The sequence below is a fragment of the Enhydra lutris genome, unplaced genomic scaffold (assembly GCF_002288905.1).
Source record: "Enhydra lutris kenyoni isolate GAN:26980312 unplaced genomic scaffold, ASM228890v2 scaffoldscaffold44, whole genome shotgun sequence".
In the NCBI taxonomy this organism is placed as follows: Eukaryota; Metazoa; Chordata; class Mammalia; order Carnivora; family Mustelidae; genus Enhydra; species Enhydra lutris.
In genome coordinates, this window is record NW_019154128.1 from 11,137,055 (window position 1) to 11,162,059 (window position 25,005).

At 47.7% G+C, this 25,005-nt stretch overlaps 1 protein-coding gene across 1 annotated transcript in view; it reads right to left on the reverse strand.

Annotated features, from left to right (window-relative positions):
- The window catches only part of LOC111155859 (protein kinase C epsilon), a 479,634-nt gene that overhangs the window by 154,451 nt on the left and 300,178 nt on the right, over window positions 1-25,005 (reverse strand). Inside the window, exons 3-6 of the mRNA XM_022516279.1 lie at window positions 21,579-21,738; window positions 19,332-19,366; window positions 17,998-18,083; window positions 14,499-14,628 (exon numbers count right to left, since the gene is read on the reverse strand). Coding sequence (XP_022371987.1) covers window positions 14,499-14,628; window positions 17,998-18,083; window positions 19,332-19,366; window positions 21,579-21,738 — 411 coding nt within the window. The remainder of the gene's footprint in view (window positions 1-14,498; window positions 14,629-17,997; window positions 18,084-19,331; window positions 19,367-21,578; window positions 21,739-25,005) is intronic.

The following is a 25,005-nucleotide window of genomic DNA, read 5'->3' on the forward strand; positions in this document are numbered from 1 at the left end:
TATCAATAAAGTAGATACCACGTAAGAAAAAATGGGCAATGTAAGCAGAGAGATGGAAACTCTAAGAAAGAATCAAAAGGAAATTCTAGAGATCAAAAACACTGTAAGAGAAAACAAGAATGTCATGGCTTGTCTCACTGGTACAATGACACAGGTGAGGAAATAATCTCTGAGTTTGAGGATAGGTCAAAAGAAACTCCCGAAACAGAAGCAAAGATAAAAAAAACATGAAAGAAAAGAAACAGACTATCTAAGAACTGTGGGGCTATATAAGGTATAATGTGTATAATGGAGACACCAGATGAAGAAAACAGAGATAAACAGAAGAAATATTTGAAACAAAAATGACTGAGAATATCCGCAAATTAATGTCCGACACCAAACCACAGATCCAGGAAGGTTGAAGAATACCAAGCAGGACATATGATAAAAACAAAACACAATAACAAACGTCACCTAAGCCTGTCACATACAAACTTCAGAAAATCAAAGATAAAGGAAAGTAATCTTGAAAAAAGCCAGAAGGAAATTATACCTGACCTACAGAGGAGCAAAGATAAGAACTGCATCTGACTCATCCCCAGAAGTCAGGCAAACAAGAAGATAACAGAGTGAAATATATAAAGCACTGAGAAAACCCCCCCACCAACGTAGAATTCTGTACCTTATGAAATTATTCTTCAAAAGTGAGAGAGAGGGGCTCTTGGGTGGCTCAGTGGGTTAAAGCCTCTGCCTTAGGCTCGGGTCATGGTCTCAGGGTCTGGAATCGAGCCCCACATCGGGTTTTCTGCTCAGCAGGGGGCCTGCTTACCCCCCCCCCCCCGCCTGCCTCTCTGCCTATTTGTGATCTCTCTCTCTGAATAAAATCTTAAAAAAAAAGTGAGGGAGAAATAAAGGCTTCCCTTAGATAAATAAAAATTTAGACAATTCACTGACAGTAAAAAGAAACTCTTCAGGGAGAAGGAAAACTATCAGTCAGAAACTCAGATCTACATAAAGAAAGAAAGACTACAAGAGAAGGAATAAAAACTTTTATCTTCCTTCTTCTTCACTGATCTCACAAATAAGTTTCTCAAAATAACAGCAACTAATATATCCAATTATGTATACTTATATGTATATAAATATAGATGCTTATGTGTAAGCGAAATGACAGCACTGATACAAGGAATGGGAGGGAGAAATTATGATTATTTTGTTATTATAATGTATTTGCATTAACCTTAGAGCATTAGAGTGTTATTTGAAAGTGGATTTGGATTTGTTGTAAATGTGTACTACAAACTCTGGGGCAACCACAAACATCAGTAAAAAAAGAAAAGTAACTGATATGTTAAAAAAAGGAGAGAAAATGGAATCATATGAAATATTCAACTGAAAACACAAAAAGCAGAAGAAAGTGGAAAATAATAAGAACAAAGAACAAGGACATCAAATGGAAAACAGGAGCAAAAATGGTAGTTATTATATCAATAATCACTTTAAAAGTCGACAGTCTAAATACAGCTGACCTTTGAAAAAGACAGCAATTAGGGGTGTTGATCCCCTGCACTGTTGAAAATACAAATATAACATCTGACTGCCTCAAAACCATTCCCGCTAACTGTTAATAACCTTCTGCTGACTGGATGTCTTACAGATAACATAAACAGTTGAAGAGACATACTTTGTATGTAATACGTACTATATACTATATCCTTTCAACAAAGCTAGAGAGAAGAAAATGCTACTAAGAAAATAAGGAAAATACAATTACAGTACTTTAAAAAAAAAACACTTATAAGTGGACCCAAGCAGTTCAAACCCGTGTTGTTCAAGGGTCCACTATATGCCAGTTAAAAGAGATTGTCAGAGTGGATCAAAAAACAGGACCCAATTATATTTAATCTATAAGAAGCATACTTTAAATATAAGACACATAGAGATCAAAGGCATGGAGAAAGATATACTGTCCTAACACTAATAAAAAGAAGGCAGGAGTAGCTATATTAATATGGACAGAGCAGATTTCAGAGCAAGGAAAGTTATCAGGAATAGCAAAGGGGTCAATTCTCAAAGAAGACATTAAATCTTTAATGTGCATGCACCTAACAGCAGAGTATCAAAATATTTGAGGCAAAAACAGAACTGCAAGGAGAAATAGATGAATCCACTGTTATGTTTAGAGACGTCAACACGCCTCTATCAGAAATGAACAGATCCAGGAGGCAGAAAATCAGCAAAGGCATAGTTGAAGTCAATAGCACTATCAGTCACCTGAATAAAATTGATTACTATGTCTAGCAACTACTTCATCCAACGACAGCAGAATACACATACTTCTCAAGCTTACATGTGATACTTACCAAGACAGACCACATTCTGAGCCAAATGTAAAAGAATTTTTTAAAAAAATCATACAATGTCTGCTCTCAGACCACACTGGAATTAAATTAGAAATAATAACTAAAAACATGATTGGAAAACCCTCAAATGCTTGGAAATTAAATAACACACTGCTAAATAACACATGGGTAAAAGAAGAAATCCTAAGAGAAATTTTAAAATATTTTGAACTGATTGAAAATAAAAACACAACTTCTCATAATAAGCAGGATACAGGAAAACCATTCTTGAAAGGCACAATCTACCAAAACTCACAAAAGAAATAGATAATGTAAAAGGTGAATGTGTATTAAAGCAATCAAGTCAATCGTTAATAACTTTCCAACACAGACAACACCAAGCCCAGATGGGTTGACTGGTGAATTTTACAAAACATTTAAATTAGAAATTATATCAATTCTCTATAATATCTTCTAGAAGATTAAAACAGAAGGGACATTTTCAAGAAAAGACAACCACAGCTCAATATCTGTCATGAATATAAACATAAAAATCCTCAACAGACCAGCAAATTGAATCCAACACAGCATAAAAAGAAATATAAACCATAAACAAGTAGGATTTATCTCAGGTATGTAAAACAAGTTCAACATTTGAAAATCAATTAATGTAATCCTTCGCATCAATAGCCTAAAGAAGAAAAATTACATAAACCTATAAATAGGTGCAGAAAACACATTTGGCAAAATCCAACACCCACTCATGCTCAAATCTTTTAGCAGCCAAAAAATACAGAAGAACTTCAACTTAATAAAGAACATCTACAATAAATCTACAACTAATATTATGCTTACTGATAAAAAACTAGAAGCTTTCTAGTTTTAAGTACAAGGAAAGGCTCTCCCCCCTCCCACTATCCCTTCTCAATATTTTATTGGAAGTACTAGATTATGCAATAAGACAAGAAAAGGAGATAAGAGGTATAACGATTGGAAATAAATGTGCCTTTATTCACAGATGACACAATTGTCTATATAGAAAACAAAGAACTGACAAAAATCTGAAACCAGTAAGTGATTATAGCAAGGTTGCAGAATACAAGGCTAATATACAAAGCTCAATCGTGTTCATGTAGACCACCAATGAACAACTGGAATTTGAAATTAAATACATGATGATATTTATATTAGCACCTAAGAACCTGAAATACTTAAGTCTGAATCTAACAAAATATGTACAAAGTCTATGTGAGTAAAACTGTGATGGAAGAAATCAGAAAAGAACTAAATGAAGGGAGAGATATTCCATATTCATGGGTAGGAAGTCTTGGTGCTGTTAGGATGTCCACTCTTCTCAAGGCATTCTCAATCAAAATCCCAAAAAGTTATCTTGTGGATAATGATAAAAGGAATCCAAAGTTTACATGGAGAGGCAAAGACCCAGAAGAGCAAACATAATATTGTAAAGAACAAAGTTGGAGGACTGAGACTACCTGACTTCAAGACCTACTCTATAGGTATAATGATTAAGACAGTGTGTATTGGTGAAAGAGTAGACAAGCAGATCAGTGGAACAGAATAGAGAACCAAAAAGAGATCCCCATAATTATACAACCCCTCTTTAACAGAGGAGCAAAGGCAATACAATGGAGCAAAGATAGTTTTTTTCAACAAACAGTGCAGGAACACCTAGACATCCACACACATGCAAATGAATCTAGACACAGATTTTACACCCTTCACAAAAATGAATGGATCACAGACCTAAAAATGAAATTCAAAGCTCTGAAACTCCTAGGAGGTAGAAGAAAATCTAGATGATGTTAGGTATGGTGATGACTTTTAAAATACAACCCCAAAGGCATGATCAGTGAAAGAAAGAATTGATAAGCTGGATTTCATTAAAATTAAAGACTTCTGTTTTGCAAAAGACAATATCAAGAGAATAAGATAAGCCATAGACTGGGAGAAAATATTTGCAAAATACACATCTGATTAAGGACTGTTATCCAAAATATGCAAAGAATTCTTGAAACTCAACAATAAGAAAATGAACCATCCAAATCAAAAATGGGCAAAAACCTGAGCAGAAACCTCAGCGAAGACATACAGATGGCAACCAGGCATAGGAGAAGATGCCAATATCATATGTCACGAGGGAAGTGCAGCAAATTAAATCGACCATGAAGACACCACTACACACTTCTAAGAATGGCCCAGATCCAAGACACTGACACCAAATGCTGGTGAAGGTATGTAGGAAGCAACAGGAATTCTCATTCATTGCCAGTAGGAATGCAAAATGGTATAGTCACTTTGGAAGACAGTCTGGCGGTTTCTTCCAAAACTAAACATACCCTACCATATAATCTAGCCCTCATACTCCTGGAATTTACCCAAATGAACTGAAAACTTATGTTCACATGAAAACCTGCACATGGATGTTTATAGCAGTTCTATGCCTAATCACCAAAACTTGGAAACAACCAGGCTGACCATCAGCAGGTGAATGGATAAACTGGTACATCCGGACAATGGAATCTTACTCAACACTAAACAGAAATGATCTACTGACCTATGAAGAGACGTGGAGGGACCTTAAATGCATATTGCCAAGTTAAAGAAGCCAATCTGAAAAGCCACCATATCGTATGATTCCAACCACATGACACGTGGGAAAGACAAACTAGGGAGACTGTAAAAGGCTCAGTAGTTACCAGTGGTTGGGGGGAAGCAGCAGAGCACAGATGATTTTCGGGCAGTGAAATGATTCTGTATGATACCATAATGGTGAACACAGGGCATCATATACTGGTCCAAACTCATGGGAGGTACAACCTCGAGAGCGAATCCTAAAGTAAACTGAGTGATAATAATGGTCAGTGTGAGTCTGCGAATTCTAATAAACGTACCTGTCTGGTGGGGGATGCTGAGAGTGGGGGAAGCTGTGTGTGAGGGTGGGGGAAGATGGGAAGCCTCTGTACCCTCCCCTCAATTTTGCTGTGAACCTAAAACTTCTCTAAAAGTTCAAGTCTATTAAAACACACAACAAAAAAACCACAGACAGACAAAACTTTCTGAATGAAACCAAGGAGAGTGGCTTGACCTCCTTCTGGCCCCACCTGGCCTGTCATTGGCCTGGAGGGAGGGCCAGCACAGACCCCCACCCCAGCTCAGGCTTGGAAGGCTCAGCTGAGCTATGGAGCTCAGGATGCCCACAGAACCAAAGATGAGGGGGCAGGGTAGGGGTGCTGGTAGGAGGAGTCTTTCTCAGACAATATAAACGTATCAGAAAGCTGAGCCACAGCCTAGCCATGGTGCTGACTTGGTTCACTGGATCATTGCTAGCGATGCCTGGAAATCCTCAGGCCCATCCTGCACCCCAGCACTCTGCCCTACCTTCCCAGTCCCACTCCCCACAGCAGCAGCTACCTTTGACGCTCAGCTTACCTCACCTGCCCCTGCCCACCAGCCCCATGAACGCTTTCTTCTGCCTCATCAGGAGGTGACAGAAAGGACAAGAACAAAGCAACCAAAATGGAAAGAATTTCTTAGCAAGGGCAACATAACTACATAATTTGGCCACTGGCGCCCTCTGCTGTTAAAATGCTAAACCTGTCTGTCCTAAGCTGGCAGGTCAGCAGAAACAGAAATGGTTTGGGGGGACATCTTCACTTTTTACTCCTAAAACACTATTTTTTTTTCCTCAAAGATTTTGCTTTCTATTTTTAAAAACTGTCACTTCCCTGGGAGAGCCATATAGTTTTCTTAATATATAAAAAAAAATTCTCAAAGATGTGTTAGTTCAAATGGATGGCACGAGACAGTGAAAACTGAATGGGAAGAAATCAGAGAGGGAGACAAACCATGAGAGACTCTTAACTCTGGGAAACAAACAGAGGGTTGTGGAAAGGGAGGTGGGTGGGGAGATGGGGTAACTGGGTGATAGGCATTAAGGAGAGCATGTGGTGTGATGAGTATTGGGTATTGTACGCAACTGATGAATCATTGAACACTACATCTGAAATGAATGATGTACTGTATGTTGGCTAATTGAAGTTAAATTTAAAAAAAGATAGTGACTTTGAAAGTACTTTGAAAAGTCTGGAAACATGAGAACAAAGCTGGCTGAGGAAGGGGAACTGGAGGTAATTCAGGCAGCCATAATGGGTCCCCCCAAGGCTGGGGGTGATGCCCAGAGGCTGAAGACCAGTGAAAAGAAAGGGGCGTGCTCGCTGGAACCTAAAGAAACTGGATGTTCACTCACATTAATGGGGGCCAAACCAACCACCCAAAATGTCCTTCCCCAATTCCCACCTCACTGTTGCTGGTGAACACCAAGGCCAAGGGCCATTAGCCCGGGGCTACCAATAGTAGCTTTTTGAAGGCTTCCCTGTCCAGGCTGCCTCAAATGTTCACTTCCAGTGGTTTCACCCAGATAATTCCAGCTGGGAAGAAACAGAGCAGGGTTCTTAGGAGAATCATGATTCTACTACCACCCTACCACCCAGGTACTCATGGTTGTTGAGCTCCTGCTCCGTTCTGAACGGTGCTGCAGCACATGACCTACATTTCCTATCATCCATTCTAGTGGCCTTTGGAGAGATCTTATTGCCGCGTCTATACCCTTTCCTTAGCTAAGATCGAGGATTGTGCTAAGGCCGGTCAGAGTGTTGGGAATTTCTTCCAGGCAAGAAGATGACCTTCTGAGAGCAATGACAGAGCCATGCCTGAGGAGAGGCAGGCCTGTGTGTCCGGCAGAAATCTCTTTATGTTGGGCTGATTTGGCCCTTAAGCATGAGTCAGGGCATTGGTTCGATTTCATGGCTGGTTACAGTCGGCGACGCAGTGCTCACAGGGAGGACAAACAATTGTCAACAGGAAGCTGTGTATGTATGAAACAGTTGTGTCATACAAGTTGGCAGGAGTGACAGGCTGTAGGGTTCCGGGAGGAAGACGAAGAAGGGAGGGTAGAGGGGAACTGCCTGGGGGTCACACTGGGTACCAAACGTCACCAGACAGAGATCTGGGAGTCCTGATTAGACTGGAACCACCATTCAAAGCTTTCCAGAGACTGACTAGTCAACTGTCTGCTGCCCAGCATTCTTTGGATGAAAACTCTGGCAGAACCCTCCACCAACCTTGGGAGCATGGCTTCTTCCTTCCATGCCCTCATGGGCCTCCCATTCCCTTTCATGCCCTCAACATACAGCTGGTTGCCTACCTAAAATGTCTTCCCTTTTGCCCTCCTTCCTGTTCAGGTCCTTCTCCTCCCTCCCCAAAGCCTGGCCTGACCACCCGAGTCCTGAGGGCCTCTCTTGTCCATGAATTGTTCACCCTTATTTCTGACTGGCTGCTTGACTATTATTTAACTTGTTCATGTTTACCACCCAAGTGGAAGTTTCTAGAAAGTTAAAGTAATGCTCTATCTCCAAGTTCTCCATGCCTTGCACAAAGTAGGGTGCCAAGCTTTTAAATGAATACTAACCCTGAGGGGAGTGGCTGAACATAGACAGCATAATGGCAACTATTGGACTAGACCCCAGTAGGTATGATGTGTCTGAAATCCTAAACTCTCTACTCAAGCATTTTCCAATCACGTAAAATTCAGTGCCAAGGTGAAAGAAGGGAAAGCAGTTAGCTGACGTGACTTTATTTAAAAACAAACAAACAGAAGTCCCCATTTATAATTACCTCCTCGTGCGACTCAACCACAGAAAGACTGAGGTTTAACATTATTTCTGGACTTCTAGGTGCCTTTCTTCCAAAACTACTCACACATAAGCAGGAGGATGCGTGCAAAAGGGTGTGGGCAGCAGCAGAAAATAGTGAGGATACAGAAACAAGTCAGTGTTCCTCAGAAGGGCAACGCTGCAGTCACGTGTGGAATGTTCATAACGTGGAACACTAAGCAGCCACTAAAAAGACTTAAGTAGACCTACACATACTGACTCGGAAATAGTCTAAGTCACACTGGTGGAAAAGCGGATTACAGAGCGATGCACAGAGGATTTAATTAACAAATATTTATTGAGAGTCAACATGTGAGGCACTGCTATAGGTGTCGGGGAAACAGAGAGCTAAGTGGGTGGAAAAAACCCTCTTCCCATCATGGATCTTCGTATTCTGAAGGTGTAAAGAAACGTCACTTATCAAGAAGTAATTTATAATATTAGAAGGTGGTAAGTGTCAGGAAGAAAAAGCAAGCAGAGGAAGCTGATGGAAGGTAAGAGATGAGTTGTTAAAAGGGTGGTCTGAGTAGCCCTCACAGAGGAGGTGAGAGAGAGAGAGAGAGAGAGAGAGAGAGAGAGAGAGTGTGTGTGTGTGTGTGTGTAGGGGAAGCACGGACAGCTTCTAAGACAGCTCCCAATGACCTCCACCTGGCATCTGTTCCCTTATGACATTGTTTCCCAATGAGTGTGTGCCAGGTGTAGTCATCTGTTCTCGTGAACAGAAAATGTCAAAAGTGCTGGGGTGTCATTTTTGACATCAGGCTACAAAAGACTGTGACTTCTGTTTTGAGCATCCTCGCTCACTTTCTTGTTTGCATGCTCTGAAGGAAGCCAGTTACCATATTGTGAGCTGCCCTGGGCAGATGCCGATGTGGCAAGGAATGGATGTGTCTAGCCCGGCTAACAGCCAGCGAGGACCTGGGGCTCCAACAGTCACATGAGCAAGATCGGAAGGGATCCTCTCCCAGTCAAGGCTTCAGATGAGTCTGGAGCCCCAGCTGTCAGCCTGCCTACAAGCTCATGAGAGACCCCGAGTCAGAAGCACTCAGCTGGGCTGAATCTAGACAGAAACTCTGAGATAACACTGGTGGTTTTAAGCCACTAGGTTTTGGAACAGTCTGTTATGCAGCACCAGAAACCTAACACAGAGACAATGAGTGAGTGAGAGAGCGACTGAGTTTAGATATCCATGAAGCAAACATACACCACACAGCCATGGAAGGACCCATTGAATTTAAGTCTAGGGATGGAAGTAGAAAGAAAACATGAAGAAAGACTTTAGCGTCTATTATATAGAGATAATTAAGTCTTGCTAGAATCTTTCAGAGCAAGAATTTTTTTCTTTTTTCTTTTTTTGAAATTTGTTCTTTTTTTTTTTTTTCATTCTAAAAACTCAAGCAAAACTTGAAGTTATGACAAGGAGCCTAGTTGTTAGGAAAATAATTAAGGACTAACACGTTCAGAAATGATGAGAATAAAAATCCTTTTTTCTGTGTTTAAAGTTTTTTAAATATTCAAAACACTTTTTTTTTTTAAAGGAAGAAGGATGGGAGGAAGGAAGAAGGAAGGGAGTGAGAGAGGAAGAAGGAAGGAAAGGAAAGGAATGGAAAGGAAGGGAAGGAGGAAGAAAGCAGAAAAGAAGGGAAAGAAGGAGAGAGGGAGGAAGGGAGAAAAGAAGGAAGGAGGGAAAGAGGAAGAAAGGAAAGGAGGGAGGGAGGGAAGGTGTGAGGAAGGAAGGAGGAAGGGAGGGAGGGACAGAAGGAGAAAGGAGGAAGGGAGGAAAGAAGGGAGTTTCATGTTCATTATAGTTCTCAGAAGACAGGAGGGCAGCTGAGCTTAGAAGAAAGCCCAGGAGATTAGAAGGAAGCCAGAATGACTTCCCTACCACTGCCCAAACGGGCAATAATGCAGTCAGGACCAAAACAGCTTCCCAGACACTTACCCTGTGATCTTGACGGACCACAAATCCCTAAGTCATTGGTCCTCCAACAGAACGACCCCTTCCTCATCCCTTCTTGGAGAGCAAGTGATACTCTGAGCCCTCATTCCATGAAAGCAGCCTCAGATCACAGCAGTTATTAAAAGGGGCTCTCAAAGAAAGGCAGGGGGCCAAGAAGGGGCTTCTTTGGGAATCTCTAGGCCAGACCCTTCCCCAGTGTTCCTTTACCCCTGCCTGGGAACAGAGGTGGAATCCGAGCAGACAGGCCGGTGCAGGGGGCCCGCCTCACACAGGGACGAGAAACAAATGGGGCTTCCGCAGGCCCCCGCAAGGCACACTGAGAGCTGTGTAGAGAGCTCCGGCTTTCTGCTAACTTGCCCTCTGGTGCTGAGGACTTCGTGGCAGCAGGGCTGGAGATGTGAGTGTGGGATCACGGGCAGAAGAGAAAGGGGAGGTGCGCTATAAGGCAAGTAGAATCGCTCACCTTCTTTAGAGAAGAAAATAAGAATCACAAGGTCTCAAGTGTCTGTCCCTCCAGGGGGACTGACTCCATGTGTCAATGGAAAAATAAAGCACAAGTGCAAAAGGGCCTAGAGAAGTCCAATGTGCTACGTACAACTAAGAATAAATATATGCTATCAGTTAAACCAAAAAAGAGTGTGGGGGGTTGCCTAGGCAGGTTCATGGTGCAGGTGAGGTCAGGTTGGGGAAGCAGCACAGTTAAAATAAAGTGAAAAACAGAAATGATTCAAATGCCTCAGGGCCTTAGTGATGGATGCTGGTATCTGAAGGTTTTAAGTCAGTTTCTAGTTTCTGGTCTAACAGTGGTTGGGTGGGGGTGGGCTCAGGCAGACCCACAAACGAGTTTGAAGAGAGACTCAGACTCGACAGGCACTTGAATCCCAAGAAAAAAGATAGGAAGGAAATATTTTGTCTGCTCACTCAGTGCTGGTGTTCTTCTACCCTCGACCAAGGGGCTCGGTTATGCAACGACGGTCTGTGCGCATTCTCCCAGGGCCTGGTGCCTCTGGGCCGTGGGGTGGCAGGGAGGTGGCAGCCCAGAGGGCACAGGTGGGTCCCCAGAGGTCCCTGGCTGTAACCCCCTTGTGCACATGGTCCCGTCTCTCCAGTTCTCCACCCACCTCCCATACAACGGGGTGATTCTGTACCTCCTACCTGGTCCACACAGGGATGATCCTCAGAGGAGTATGGGCACAACCCCCGAACCCAGAGGGAGTGACCAAGATAGTCTCGTGGATCCTTCCCTACAGACCCAAGATCTCAAGAAAGCTGTTCCACTGACCACTTGTGACCCTATTTCCGGGAATGGGATGGGCAACAAAGTGGAAGCCATAGACCAGGGGATGGGCCCCAGCCTAGGGGAGCAAGGCAGCATGACCCCGCAAAGGTGGGAAGCTGATGGAGGGTTCTGGAGCTGGAGAAGGCACAGAGCACAGATCAGAGTCCTTGGGGTGGGGGGAGCACCAACATCCCATGATGCTTCGGGACCCTGGGCAGCTCTGTAATCCTTGGTTGTTTCTTAGCAATCGCAGCAGCAGAAGCAGATCAGAACCAGGCCAGGGGGGCCCTGCCCTGGCCTCTTCTGACATCCCCCTCTCCACAGGGTACGAGGGCTACAGGGGCAAGAAGATGTGAGATCGAGAAGGGATCCAAAGAGGGAAGAAAACATGGCGGACCTGAGGCAGGGGAGCACTCTGTAGGATGAGGGAGGACTCCTGTCCTCACACCGCTGTCCAAACCCCTGAACGTCCAACGCCAAGAGTGAACCCTGGCATGTACTGGGGACACTGGGTAATGATTTAGCAATGTTCGTTCAGCAACTGAAACACACGGACCCCACGGTGGGGGACATGGCAGTGGGGAGGCTGTGTGCACATGGGGACGGGGTGGAGGGGGTAGACGGGAAATGTCCACACATTTCTCTCCATTTTGTTGTAGGACTTAAAGCTGCTCTTAAAAAAAGCAGTCACGGGGCGCCTGGGTGGCTCAGTGGGTTAAGCCGCTGCCTTCGGCTCAGGTCAAGATCCCAGGTCCTGGGTTCGAGCCCCACATCGGGCTTTCTGCTCAACAGGGAGCCTGCTTCCTCCTCTCTCTCTGCCTGCCTCTCTGCCTATTTGTGATTTCTCTCTGTCAAATAAATAAATAAAAATCTTTAAAAAAAAAAAAAAAAAAGCAGTCTGCGTTGACTGAGGGGCAGGGGAGAGTGAGTGGGGTGAGGAAAGGAGCAAGGGGAAGCGAGCCCATCATGGTAACGGAGGAAAAGGAGAGGGGAGATCTGCGAATGTGTGCTGGGGACCCCACGTTCTAAACAGCCTCATGGTCTGTGGGGCCTGCCTCCCTCCCGCTGCCCTGGGCTCCTGGGAACAGGTAGCCTGATTCTCCTCCGCCTTGGCTCGAGCAGACGTGCGAGCGTTGCCTGCCAAAAACAGCTGAAGACACATCCCTGGGCCCTGCCTTCTTCCAGAGTCATCCAGGGACCCCAGGGCCATGGCGGCAACATCCAGGCGCCGGGGCCACTTTCTTGAGATGTCAGTATTTCTGAGATGACAGTACCTTCCTTTAGATTTCCCAGATAGATCAATCATTAATACAGTTACTGAATGCCAGACAAGGCCTCATCAGAGTCCCAGCCAAAGCAGGCTTTGTGCTGCCCACAGCCCCACTCAACCGTGCCCAGGTGCAGCGCTCCTCACTCCTCCCCTAACCCCACTCTTATGTCCTCCTCTTCCATTGTTTTAAAGTCACTTAGCATCAAGAAGGATTTCAGGTGAGCCCTGCTTCTTTGTGTCAGGGTCCCTTCCCCAGAACACTGGACAGGGAGGTCTGAACGGGCAGCTCATCTAGGACAGCGATGTGTCCACGGCCAGCACCGCGTCCTAGCCCCACGTCAGGGTGCCCTCAGCCCCCCACACAGCCACTTCCAACCTTCACCACCCCTTCTCACACCACCCACACCCACTTCTTACCTCGACTCCAAAAGGGATCTCCCAGTTCCGAAGACCAGGGAACTCTCCCTGCACTGAATGCCCTCAACAGTTCAGAACCTAAAGGATCCTCTTGTCCCCTCACCTCCCGTCCCCAATGCCAAGAAGCGTATCTGTGTCCAGGCCTGGTCTCGGGGCTTTCCATCCGGCTGGGAGGATGGGTTATTCGTCTTTCTTCCCTAGGCCCACCCCTCCCCCTCCTGGCTCACTAATCTCCCCTTTCCACGGTCTTCTCCCTCATTACAGGAAGCATTCGGAGAGAATGCTTCGTCTTCCATCTGGTTTCAGCCTCCACAGCTGGGCTTCCATCCCACCCAGACGGCTCCTGTCAAGGTCGCTAGTCACCTCCTAATAGTTACATCCGACCCCGCGTTCCACTTCTTAGTTTCAGTGACCTCTTGGAAGCATCTGGCACCACTTAGCACTTCCTTTAAACATTTTTTTAAATACTCTCTACTCCTTTGGCTTCCACGATGCCATCCCTCAAGACTCTTCCTGAGATCCTCCCGCCTTGTGCGCAGGCTTGGCCTTGATGCCGGTCCCCTTCCTCCCCCAGACGTCAGGGCGCTACCTTCTCTTCTCATACTCAAGGCACTTCTGGGGAGGACATGAACTTTACAGCTTCAGGCACTACCTACGACATGGATAAATCCCAAGTCTGAACACTCAGTGTAGACCTCTGGCCGAATTTCAGCGAGAACGCCCCACAGTTGGACAGCTCCATGGAGAGTATGGGCATCCACACTCCGCGTGCCTGCTGGGCCAGCTCATGGAACCAGGCACTCCATCCAGACCCCCGGAGCATGTTCCCACCTTCCCCTCTGATCACGTGCTGTTTCCCATCTCATTGGAGCCGAAGGCAATTCACGAGCAGGACAGCAGGAAACAGGAAGAAACTTGAGACTCAAGAGTCAAGGTTCAAACCTTATTCCTACTACTAAGCCGTGTGACGTGAACAAGTCATTTGGTCTCTGAGACTCAGGGTCATGGGAATAACATCAAGTACATAACAGGTCTGTGCAGCATCAATAAGATGCTGTATGTGACAGTGTCCTAGCATGGTTCCTTCCCAGAGTAAGCTTAGAAGCACGGATTGTGACAGAAGGATATCCATTCCTTATTTCCTGGCCTAACTCCAGAAATATGCTTTCCTTCTGCTCCAGTGAATCTCTTCCTTTAATTATTTCTCCACTTTTATAGACTCAACTTGTGTCCCCTCCCCCAGCTTGCCCATGGTCTTAAAGACCGAGGAGGGACACCTTCCTCCTAGCATTCCTTCTGTGGAGTTTCCTCAGCTGCTCCCTACAGAGATTGCTGAACAAATCCACGAGTAAGTAATGAGAGGTTAACAAGGGCTTGTACTCCATCCTCTGGCCAAACATGAAACTTACCTGAGAGGCTCTGAGCACAAAGAATTTTCGAAAAAGAGGAGACAGAAGGGACACGGGAGTATGGAGGGGGTGGGGGGAGAGCGAGGGCATTGCCCAGGGCGCCTTACCTTTGCACTGTAAACCCTGCCGTAGGAGGCCCCAGAGCAAGGACCCACAGTGGTCGCAGAAGGTGGGGACCTTGTAGTTGTGGATCCCGAACTTGTGGGGCATGTTGACGCTGAACCGCTGTGAGCCCACCTGCAGGGATGGCAAAACACAGGGTCACTACCAAGCTCTCTCACATGGTGGCCTGCTTACTGCTGGAGCTCCTACAAGCCGGCTTTCCCAGAAGGCCTGGCCACCGAATGGGGCAGGTGGGAGCTTGGCTCAGAAAGCTGCCCCGAGAAACCAGGTGCAGAGAACCTTCTGGGGCCTTTGCTCCTGGTGCCCTTCGCTCACTCCCTACCTCTCTGTTGGACCTTGTGAGGCCAGGCCCACTGCCTGGTGAGGTCCCCCCAGGACAGCGGGCTTCCATCTCTCATGGCACATGGCACACAGTGCGCACCTCACATTTTGGCTGTTCACGAGATGTCACCGTGTTTCTCAAGGCTGCTTTGTGCCTGGAGGCCGCAGCGAGGCCGTTTTGGCCACATGGTCGTAGATGGATTCTACAAAGACCCTGAAGCCCCAGCAGAGCTGCGGAAAGTGAAGGTCTCCAGTTAGGACAGGCAGTAGCTGTGGTGAAGCCTGCTAACCCAGAGCCGTGCGCACTAAGGGCACGGAGGTATGGGGACTGCCCACAGGCCAGGCACCAGCGTCGCCGTTAAACCTCACCGGCACCCCATGGGGCAGGCGCCCTTGTTGGCCTGAGTTTCCAGCAGGGGAAATTAAGGCCGCGTGAGATTAAGAAGCATGGTGGTAAGCTGATGAGCAGCAGAGGCAGAATCTGAGGCCCACGAGTATGAATTCAGAGCCCAGGCCTTTTCAGCAGCGTGCTGCCACTTAGGGATTATTTAAAAGGAGTAAAGAGAAGACAGTAAGGTGGAGGGGGAAGGCCCGGGGTGGGGGGTGCAGTGTATTCTGATCTGTGGGCCTGTGTCTGCCACCAACCACCTATGAGGTCTTGGAAGTTTCCAGACTTCTTGGGGCTTCAGATTCCTGATCTGGCTGATGAGGATGGCAGCCCCGTCCCACTGAACGTCACAGGGAGGGAGGGGGGGGGGGGAGGGGGCGCAGGGGGTAAGATGCACAGAAGTGAGGGGTCATTGGCATGGTCCACCTTTCTGGGTCTCCTCCTCTATGTCCACCTGCTCACCCTGAAGGGTGTGGATCACTGTAGCCACTCTTTTCCTGCAAATGCTGAAGACGTGGTGGACCCACACTGAGAACAGACTTGGGGGTCCCAGGAAGAGGCTCACAAAGGGATATAGGTGACAGACAAAGGTGAAGAGGTGGGGGAGCGCCCAGGAACTCGGAGGTTCAGCTGGGAGCACCCAGAATGCTAAGGTATCAGAGGATGGTGGGCGGAGGACAGGGCATGCACACGAGCCACAGAACTGGAGGCTGTGGAAACAAGCACGAGGGCCGCGCACACACAGGTACACATGGGCACACGCTGCTCTGCTGTGAAGATGTGGAAACGGGGGCCAGTGAGACCAACGCAGAGGCCCTGGGAGGGAAGAAGAGAAAGAAAGAACTGGAAGGTGAAGAAGAAAGGAAGGTGATGCAACGGAGAGCCTTGGGCGGTCCCCACACTTGGAAGCCCAGGGAGAGGTGTGTCCTTGGCGCTAACACACAGGCACTAAGCAGGGAGAGAAACTTAGGCTCCCTGGCAGAGGGCTTCCCCGTCTCCCCCAACCCCTGGGGCGTGCAGCAATGCCCTAGGAGCCTGGCCCTGTGAGCCCTGGGACAGGCAAGAACTCCACAAGGCAGAGAAACCCACAGCCCCCATCCTCAATCCTTGGCAACTTCTCTCCTTTGGGACACATGCCACGTGTGGGGACACGCTTCACTGGTGATGTCTATTCGCTGCCAACAGGCCAGGAAGGACAACCAGAAAACACTTGGTCACAGATTCAGCTGCATACCTGTAGGGCATGGACTCGTTTGGGACTTTTCCCTCCAAGAGATGGGGCGGAGCTATAGAAACCTGTAAGGGCTCGCAGGGGAAGAAACCCGGGAGGCTCTGGAGGGAAGGAATCATGTGTTCCTCTTTGTTCAGTGGCACGTGGCACAGTATCTGGCACAGAGCAGGAAGTGCTCAGAGGATGTCCACAGGACAGAAGGGAGACTGACAGCAAGCCAGCCACCAGCCTTTCCTTTATCTGTCCAAGTAACAAGCGTGACTGTATACTTGGGTCTCGACCCTGCCACAGCAGCCAGGAGGCCCAGGTGGTGAGAACCAGCACTTTCCACTGTGACGGCAGAGCCCCCACAAACAGCTTTGGTGCCCTGGGCTGCCTGCCCTTCAGGGACATGGAAGGTTCCATCCAGGCCATGCCCCCACTGCTTTCTAGAGACTGTGTAAAAGCAAAAGGAGATAAAAGATAGAAGTGTTTCTGACGCCAAGATGCCATTCGGATGAATTATCTTTTAGTAGTAGTGGTCCTGTAAGTTGCTCTTTTTGGAAGCCAAATTATAAGTCCACCTGATTATAAACTTACCTAGCGTCTCTTTGAGCCCTAGTTCTAGTGCACTATGAGTATCCAGTACTTACCTATTTCACCAAGAATTAAAAGCAGGCCTTTGAAATCCACTGCTATGAACACAGATAACACCCACCCTCACACTCACACTCACACTCTCCTTCCAGTCGCTCAGTTAGGAGAAACCCACCCTCACTGTTGAATTGTCTCACTTCCTTACCCCCAACAACTTCCCTAAGAGTCAACCTGATACTAGGTTAGAAGATTAAGAGACAATGAAGTCCAGTGGTCAAGGGCTCAGACTCCATAGAACAGACTACCTGGGTGTGAACATGGCTCCTTCTCGTACTAGCTGTATGACCTGGGGCAAGCTAACATGACCTCTCTGTGCTTCCACTCTCCCTGTCGCAAAATGAAGATAATCGCATAGCTCTTATTAAGGCCGTTTTGAGATTAAATACTGTATGACGAAGTACTTAAATCGACACACGGTAAGTACCCCATGAACGTCGGCCGGTATTATTACTGTGGTTATTCCTGCCTCTTAAGGGTTTCTTGGGTTTGTTAATTCCTCTCCGTTCCCCCCATCACCTCATAAAAACAAGGTTCCCGCTTATGTGTCATGTCTCTCTCCCTGTTTATGAGTAGTGTGGAGCCAGTGACAGGTCACTTAGCGACATCACTGTTCCGAGGAGATAATGACATAAAGCAATTCACATGTTCCTCGCAGGCTTTAGCTCTGGGATCGCGTGGCTCTTGCCCTAATAGCCATGGACGTGACACGGACTCTGGGCCACGGTCATCTGTAGACCATGCCTCCCGCTGAAAGGCTGTGGAGAACTCCCTCAACTCTGATCAACACAATGGAGAAAGCCAGGGGATCTCAGAGAGATAAGGAGTTTCTCAGGAACCACTGAGGGGGCCGTGGAGGGGAGGAGTGGCAGTAAAGAAAGCCCCAAATTTCAATGTTATAAATAGTTACCTCATCGGGAGTTTCCTGTTTCTTTAATCCAGCACACTTCGTAATTATGAGCTCATGGCATCGCTTGTGGACCACGCAAGTGCAAACTGCAAACAGCAAAAATGGGAAGGCTGAGCGACAAGTGGGGGTAGAAAGCTTCCACCCCCAAGATTCTGGTCTCCATGGAGGGATGCCGGGAGCCACGCCCCTCCTGTGCCCGAGCCTTAACGAAAGACCCTGGCTGAAGCCTGGCAGGCTGAGTCATTTAGGAACACTGTGTCATCAGTGCCATTAGGGTTCCCTGAAAGCTCTGGAGAAGAATGCACCACTTACACCCAGAGGGCCTCAGGAATTTTCTCTAGATATGGAAGTACCAATTGATTTCCCCACTTCTATATGCCAAGGTCAGGGAACAGTTTCCTTCTGTGAAGCAGGTCTGTTAAAGGCACCGGAGCAGTCCTATGCCCCAGCCCACGTCACATCAGGGTTGGCAGGTGTGACGGGGAGCACTGCTGCGGGAGAATGGGTCTTTTGGGGCACCAGAGTTCTTAAACATTTTTGTTTAATTTCACAGTGGCCGGCAGCCTGGTCTTCCGCATCCTGGGACAGTGTGAGCTGAGGCGGCCAAAGAGGTAAGCAGCTATTTGCACACATGCTACCTCAAGGACATGGCCATGTACTACAGAACCTGCTCAGGTCCCCTGGGGAGAGCCCAAGTCAACCAGTGGCTGGGTGAGGAGACGGAATGGACTCCCAGCTCTAACCACAGAGAAATCTTGACCACAGCACCCATCCACCCTCCAATCCTAGAAAACCTGACCTTGCATTTTAGTCAAAGAACTGAAAACAAACTGCAATAATTTCAAGGGAGTCTTAAACATTGAAGAGCTAATGATTCCACAGGAGAGACAAAAACAGGGGTGGGGGGAGAGAGAGAATCAGCAAGGATCACTGAGTGATAGGAGTGAATCGAGCAGGTGAGGGAACTTCTTCAGGGAAAAAGAGAGGGAGGGGGCTGACAGGGTACACGGAGCCCAGCTCAGGGCAGGGTGGGGCCTTCGAAGGGTGTTGAATGGTTGCGTCTTACTGGGAAAGGAGCAGAGACCCCGGGGACAGCTGGAGACAGGTACCCACAGGTACTCCCATACCTCTACACCCCATATATGGGATACAGGAACCATGTCCAGGCAGGGACAAAAGAAAGCAAGGTCTTGCTTCTCGGAGAGGGAAGAGGAGCGCGCAAACCCTACAGAGCCTCTAAATGTCAACAAATCCAGCATGTGTGTCCTAGGAGTGTCGCTGATCTGGACAAACCAATGGGCCCCCAAGCATTTAGTTCCTACAATGCCTCTTACCTTGACATTGGTATCCCTGCTTTCCTATGACACCCCTGAAAAGAAGAATACAACCTTTTAATAAATTTTAGTAGGTCAAAAACCACACAAAGCCACCCCCTTCTGGCCACCAGCCACGATGCACCAAGTGGACTAGAATCCAGACAGCAGCGGGATTTCAGTTCCTCTTGCAGAGAGCCTTAAAGTGACTCCTTCAGGGCGCCTGGGCAGCTCAGTTGGTTAAGCCTCTGACTTCTGCTCATGCCACCAACCAGCAGTCCTGGTATTGAGCCCTGCTCATCACAGGGCCTGCTTCTCCCTCTTCCTCTGCCCCACCCTCCTGCTCCTTCTAAGTAAACAAATAAAATCTTAAAAAAAAAAAAAAAAAAAGACTCCTTCAGAGGCAACAGAGGTTAGAGCCAGCATTTGGAATGGGTACAAAGCCTGGTCAGTGTCAGGGCTTGGTTTCCTAGACCAACAGCCATTCCAGTGGGGCCATCAGTGTTCTGGAACGCCACAAAGACTCTGCTCATTCAAGGCAGGTCTTGATCAGTCGAACATGGCAGGTAATCATGTAGGAGCACTCTAGCTTACAGGCATATTCCCTGGGCACTCCAGAAGCAGTCAAGGGTTCTAGGTCGGTCTGTGGCCAGGGCTAGGGGCATTGGTCAAGGGCAATGGCAGAGGTTCCTTCCCTGGCAGGTGTCAGCTTCCCTGGGGCAGGGTTAGGGTCAGCATGGACACAGAACAATCCAACCAATCTGGCCTGGGCCCTGTCCTCAGTGACACCACCAATTGGCCAAGGAGCAATCTGCCATTTCCAGCCCAGTGGGAGCTGCACCTTGGGAAGCCTAGAACCCAGTGGTGTTCGCCAAGTGCTGAGAGGAGACCTGAATCCATACATCTCAGCTTCCACAACATACTCCCTACAAACACACAACTCATAACGGAAATACAGAAAACAGAGGTTAGAGGGTGGAAGCAGCGCCAGGGATGAGACGTTTCTGTGATGGGACTGGGGCATTATTCCCGCTTCCAACAGCCTGAGGGTGCTCTGAGCTGCACCACCACAGATGTCCATGCCAACCTCAGTGACTAGTTCTGGAAAACCACAAGGACAAGACAAGCCACTCCTGCACACCTTGGCAATTCAAAGCCTAATTCAAACGATCCTTCGCTTGGTTTGTGCAGCAGATTGGCCCCACTTATTCTCCCCCACAGGATCCAAGTGTGTTGGCAAAGTTCAAGAGCTCAGAGAGGTTGCCAGGAAGGCTGGTGGGAGGTCTGGAACAGCTTTCTGCTGGGCTCACCAGGGGTGGAAGTGGGTCTCTGACACTCCTAGCTGGAGGACGTCACACTAGTCTTGTTTTCCTTTCTGAGTCTCAGTACTGTTGTTAGTGGAGTGGCTTTAATAATACATAGCTTCTAGGACACTAGGATGATTTAATTAGATATTCTCAGGGCCTAAGAAAAGACCTGGCACATGGTAAGCATTCATTAAGATTCCCCCACCAATACCCAAGGCCAGTGCTCCTTATCCTTCTCCATCTCCCAAAAAGGCCTACAACCTACCTGTCTTTGCCTATCAAAATCCTAGTCATCATGAAAGGAGAAATGCCACCTCTTCCAGGAAGCCTTCCCTGAGCACTCCAGCCAATGCTGCTCTCTCATTCCTCTGAAATCTGGGCATCCTAGTAGCACCACTGTTGTAACAGTTATTAAGAACTGCTTTGAATTACAGATACTGGCAATCAAGTATTTTTTAAGCTTTATCATGGGAAAATTCAGATATATACAAAAATAAAGAGATAAATGTAAGGGACCTATAACCAGCTCTAACAATGATTAATGCACAGCTGGTCTTATTTCATCTCTACCCCTAGCTCCTCTGCCCTCCTTCCAGATCATTTTTAGACAAATCCCAGACATCACATTATTTCATTTCTAAATAATTAAGCTTGTATCTCTAAAAGATAAGAACTCCTTTAAAAAATACATCACAACATACCACTATTGGTTATAAAATCTTAACTCGTTAAACATGATACATGATATGATCCTAAGCATAAAGTCACCATTCTTCCCAGTTATCCCCCAGGGTACTAAAGACTCACTGAGCCTTCCAGAAAAGTCTTCTGCAATCAAATGAAGAAGAAATAAAGCCTATCAGCACTTTAAAAATAAAGTTTCTCTTCTCCTACAACCCCCTCCCCCATGTCTCACCTCAGGGAAGTCCTCACTAGAGGTTCCCAGGAGAGAGGGCCTTACCAGATAAAATCTCTGCAGTGGGAGCAGTAGGTGGGCTGCCGAAGGTAGGTAGCCATGAACTTGTGGCCGTTGACCTGGTGGACCCTGCGCCTGACAGCCCCCTGCCTCTTCCTGGGCCGCATGCGCTCCCTGAACACACGCTCTTCATTGTCTTTAGGGGCTGGGGAAGGACAAGAGCAGAGAAGAAAACACAGGGTTAGCACACCTGGGAAGAGACCTCCTACCCCACTCTTAGCGCCGGGAGCGGGAGTGGCACAGGCAGGAGTATCCACGGGCTGAGGGACTGCAGGGTCTGAGCCTCGCCGCTCAACCCCAGCGAGGGCACACCATGAGAGACAGGAAGGCCAGACCGGGCCACCATTTCCCATTCCAGCGGCACCCCCGAATTCATCCAGATCCCAGTCCTGCCCCTGGTGTGGCTTCTCCATTCCCCCCGGGGAAGCAGCTGCACATTGCAAGGGTGTGGGACCAAAAGGCTCAAGGTTCACATTTTATCACAGCTTCTTGGCAGCCAGGCCTTAGCCAGCCAGTGCGTCCTTGCCTGGAGCCTCTAAGGGCCCAGCCTTCTGGAAACAGGGTAAGTGCTGACACCAAGGGCACTGTGGAATCTGCACCCAGCTCCCTGGCTCAGAGAAACCGGACTTTTCTTCCTTCCCCTTCTTCCGGACTAGGATAACCAGGAACCTTTTCCTGAAGGGCAAAAGGAGACAGAAACCTAACACTGGGAAAACAGTTTTCCAGAAGACTCAGACCCACCACCATGGACTTTACGACCTCACTCACTGAAGACAAAAGGCCTGTCCTCACTTCTTCCTTGGGTCCACATCAGAGGCTGCCCCAAGCCTCAGAGAGTCCTGCAAGGGTGCTAATAAGCGACTGCAATGCTTGTTATGGTCTGAATGATTGTGCCCCGCTCTCCCATTCACGCGCTGATGTGCTACCTGCCGGTATGACCCAGTCATGACAGTGAAGTTCCCATGATGGGGTGAATGCTGTTAAGAGGACGTGACCGGAGCTCACTCACTATCTTACGAGGACCCGGAGAGAAGATGGATGTCTACAAGGCAGGAAGGCGGCCCTCACCCAACGGTGCTGACACCTTGATCTCAGACTTTCAGGCTCCAGAACTAGGAGCAAGAAATTTCTGTTGCTGGAACCACTCTGTCTACAGCCTTTGTTCCGGCAGCCCAAGCAGACCAATACGAGAGTCACACTTGATGCTAAATGAGGCTTACTCTGCGGCAGGTGCCCACTGAACCTTCACAGCAGCGCTTCTGAAAGGTGATCATATCCACACTTCATAGGTGTGCAAATTGAGGAATAGGAAGTTTATATAACCAGTTTCTGTTAGCACAGCTACTAAGTGGTAGAGCCCAGATTCTAACCCAGAGAGTGGGGGAGAAGCCAGTGTTAACACTGTCCACATGCCGCTCTGGGCGACAGCCTACCCTCCCGACAGCAAGGTCCCAAAGTGCTCAACTGAGGGTCTCTTACAATGCAAGAGTCCAGCGGCCTCTGGCTTCTCCGAGGGCAGAGGGGAGGCGCCTGGTTCCCAGCACTAGTGCTGGCCCTGGAAGGTCACCCACACGGCACAGCTTAAAATGCACTGGGAAGGCTCCGTGCCCCCCCACCCCAGGTATCCCCCACACCTGACATGCCACCATGACAGTGTCAGTCTTGGGGTGAGAAGGGCACCTGTGTGAGCCCAACAGCTGGAGGATCTGAGGGCAGTGTCTGTCAGTGGGGACTGGGCAGGGGTGGAGGGACACAGCACCAGAGGAAGAGAAAGGCAAGAATGGGGAGCACATGCCCAGTAGGGGCTTTTAGGGGGAAGAAGCCTCCAAGCAGACAGGCAGAGCTGCTTATCCCCAGCACAGACCCTGATGACCTAGATGGGGGTCTGCCTGCCACCCCTCTGTTTCCCCACCCCCAGCCAGCCTGGGCCCCCTTTTTGAATGGGTGCTTTTTATATTCCAAAAGGTCTCTGACCTGGAAAGAGATGGAGTATGCAAATCCTATCTTCTACCCTGCCACAACCTAGGGACCAAGGCCCAGCTGATCAGATTCTCATGGGAATGTCCCAGCTCTGCTTTAATAGAGAGACATGTACACACACACAGAAATCTGGCCATCAACACCCAATTGTCCAATGACGGGTGACTTCTATTTCTGCTGCCTACTTTTCACTATATCCAGAATATTCTACCACATTTAGAAGCAGAAAAAAAATATATGGTAATTAAAAAAAATATTCACTAGTACTTCCTTACTACAAACCTGATCTACAAAAATCCAGACTCCGATCTCCACGCCTGGGCAGCTGAGACCGGAGGACAAGCATTCAACCACCTGCCTTTACCAGATTCACCATGTGTCACATTTAAACAGTAAGTCAGCCCCTCAAGCATTTAAGGTGCAACTTGCTTTGCAAATCCCTCAAATTTACTAGTCATTTGATCCTGGGAAGTTTATTTTCTGTGAAACTGCTGAGGAGTCCTATCTAGTTTTCTCAAGGGAGCCCAGCTAGAACAGGGTTACGGGTATCCCCAAGGGCCTCATTTCTCAACTTTTTACAGAAATCACCAGCAACCAAATTGAAGGTCTAAACTCTGTTTACTTTGATTTAATACGTTAACATAGCAACCTGTTAATTTAACTGACTTATAAAGACCTCCCAGTTGCATGCACTCAGGCCTGGAGAGAAGCTGCTTCCTACTGGTGGGGGGTGAGGGGAGGGTCCTGGGAGGAGGTTAGACAGAGAACCAAGAATAACTCCCCTTAAGTGGAGTCTGATTGTCTGACTGAACTTCCCCAAAGGTTCTATAATTCCTGCTCCGGAGCACAGGTGCACTGCCTTGTAAGAGAAATTCGACAGCAAAGATGTGGGGAAACAGAAAGCTATAGGAGAGGGAAACACAGGTAAACCTCATGTCCCGCCCCCCCATGGGGACCTCCCCACCCTCCATGTGCCAAGCAGCAGGACAGGCAAGAGGAAAAAGGGGACAGGGCCCCCAGTTGGTGAAAATCTTCCCATCACCCATTCTTCTGGACAGGGGAGCCAAGGGTCCAGCCAGACAGTCTTTGTGCCTATCACCCACATGCCTAGATCCTGAGGGCATCTGTTTCTGCTGGTGACTCCAGGCCCCAGCACTCCCCAGCCCCACAGAACCTCCCTGCTGGGGCCTGGAGTCACCAGCAGAAACAGATCCCATCAGCATTTCCTGCTGCTGTCAAGGATCTCCATTAAAATACAGTTCCTATGGGGTAATGCATCACGCACGTGTGTGCATGTGAGTGTGTGATGTGAATGTGACAGATTTATAAATGAATATAGATGTGGATATAAAAATCAATATGGTATCTATTAAGTATGTTGTGAATAACTTCTATAATTTCTATATTTATATAATACAGGATAATAGTGTAT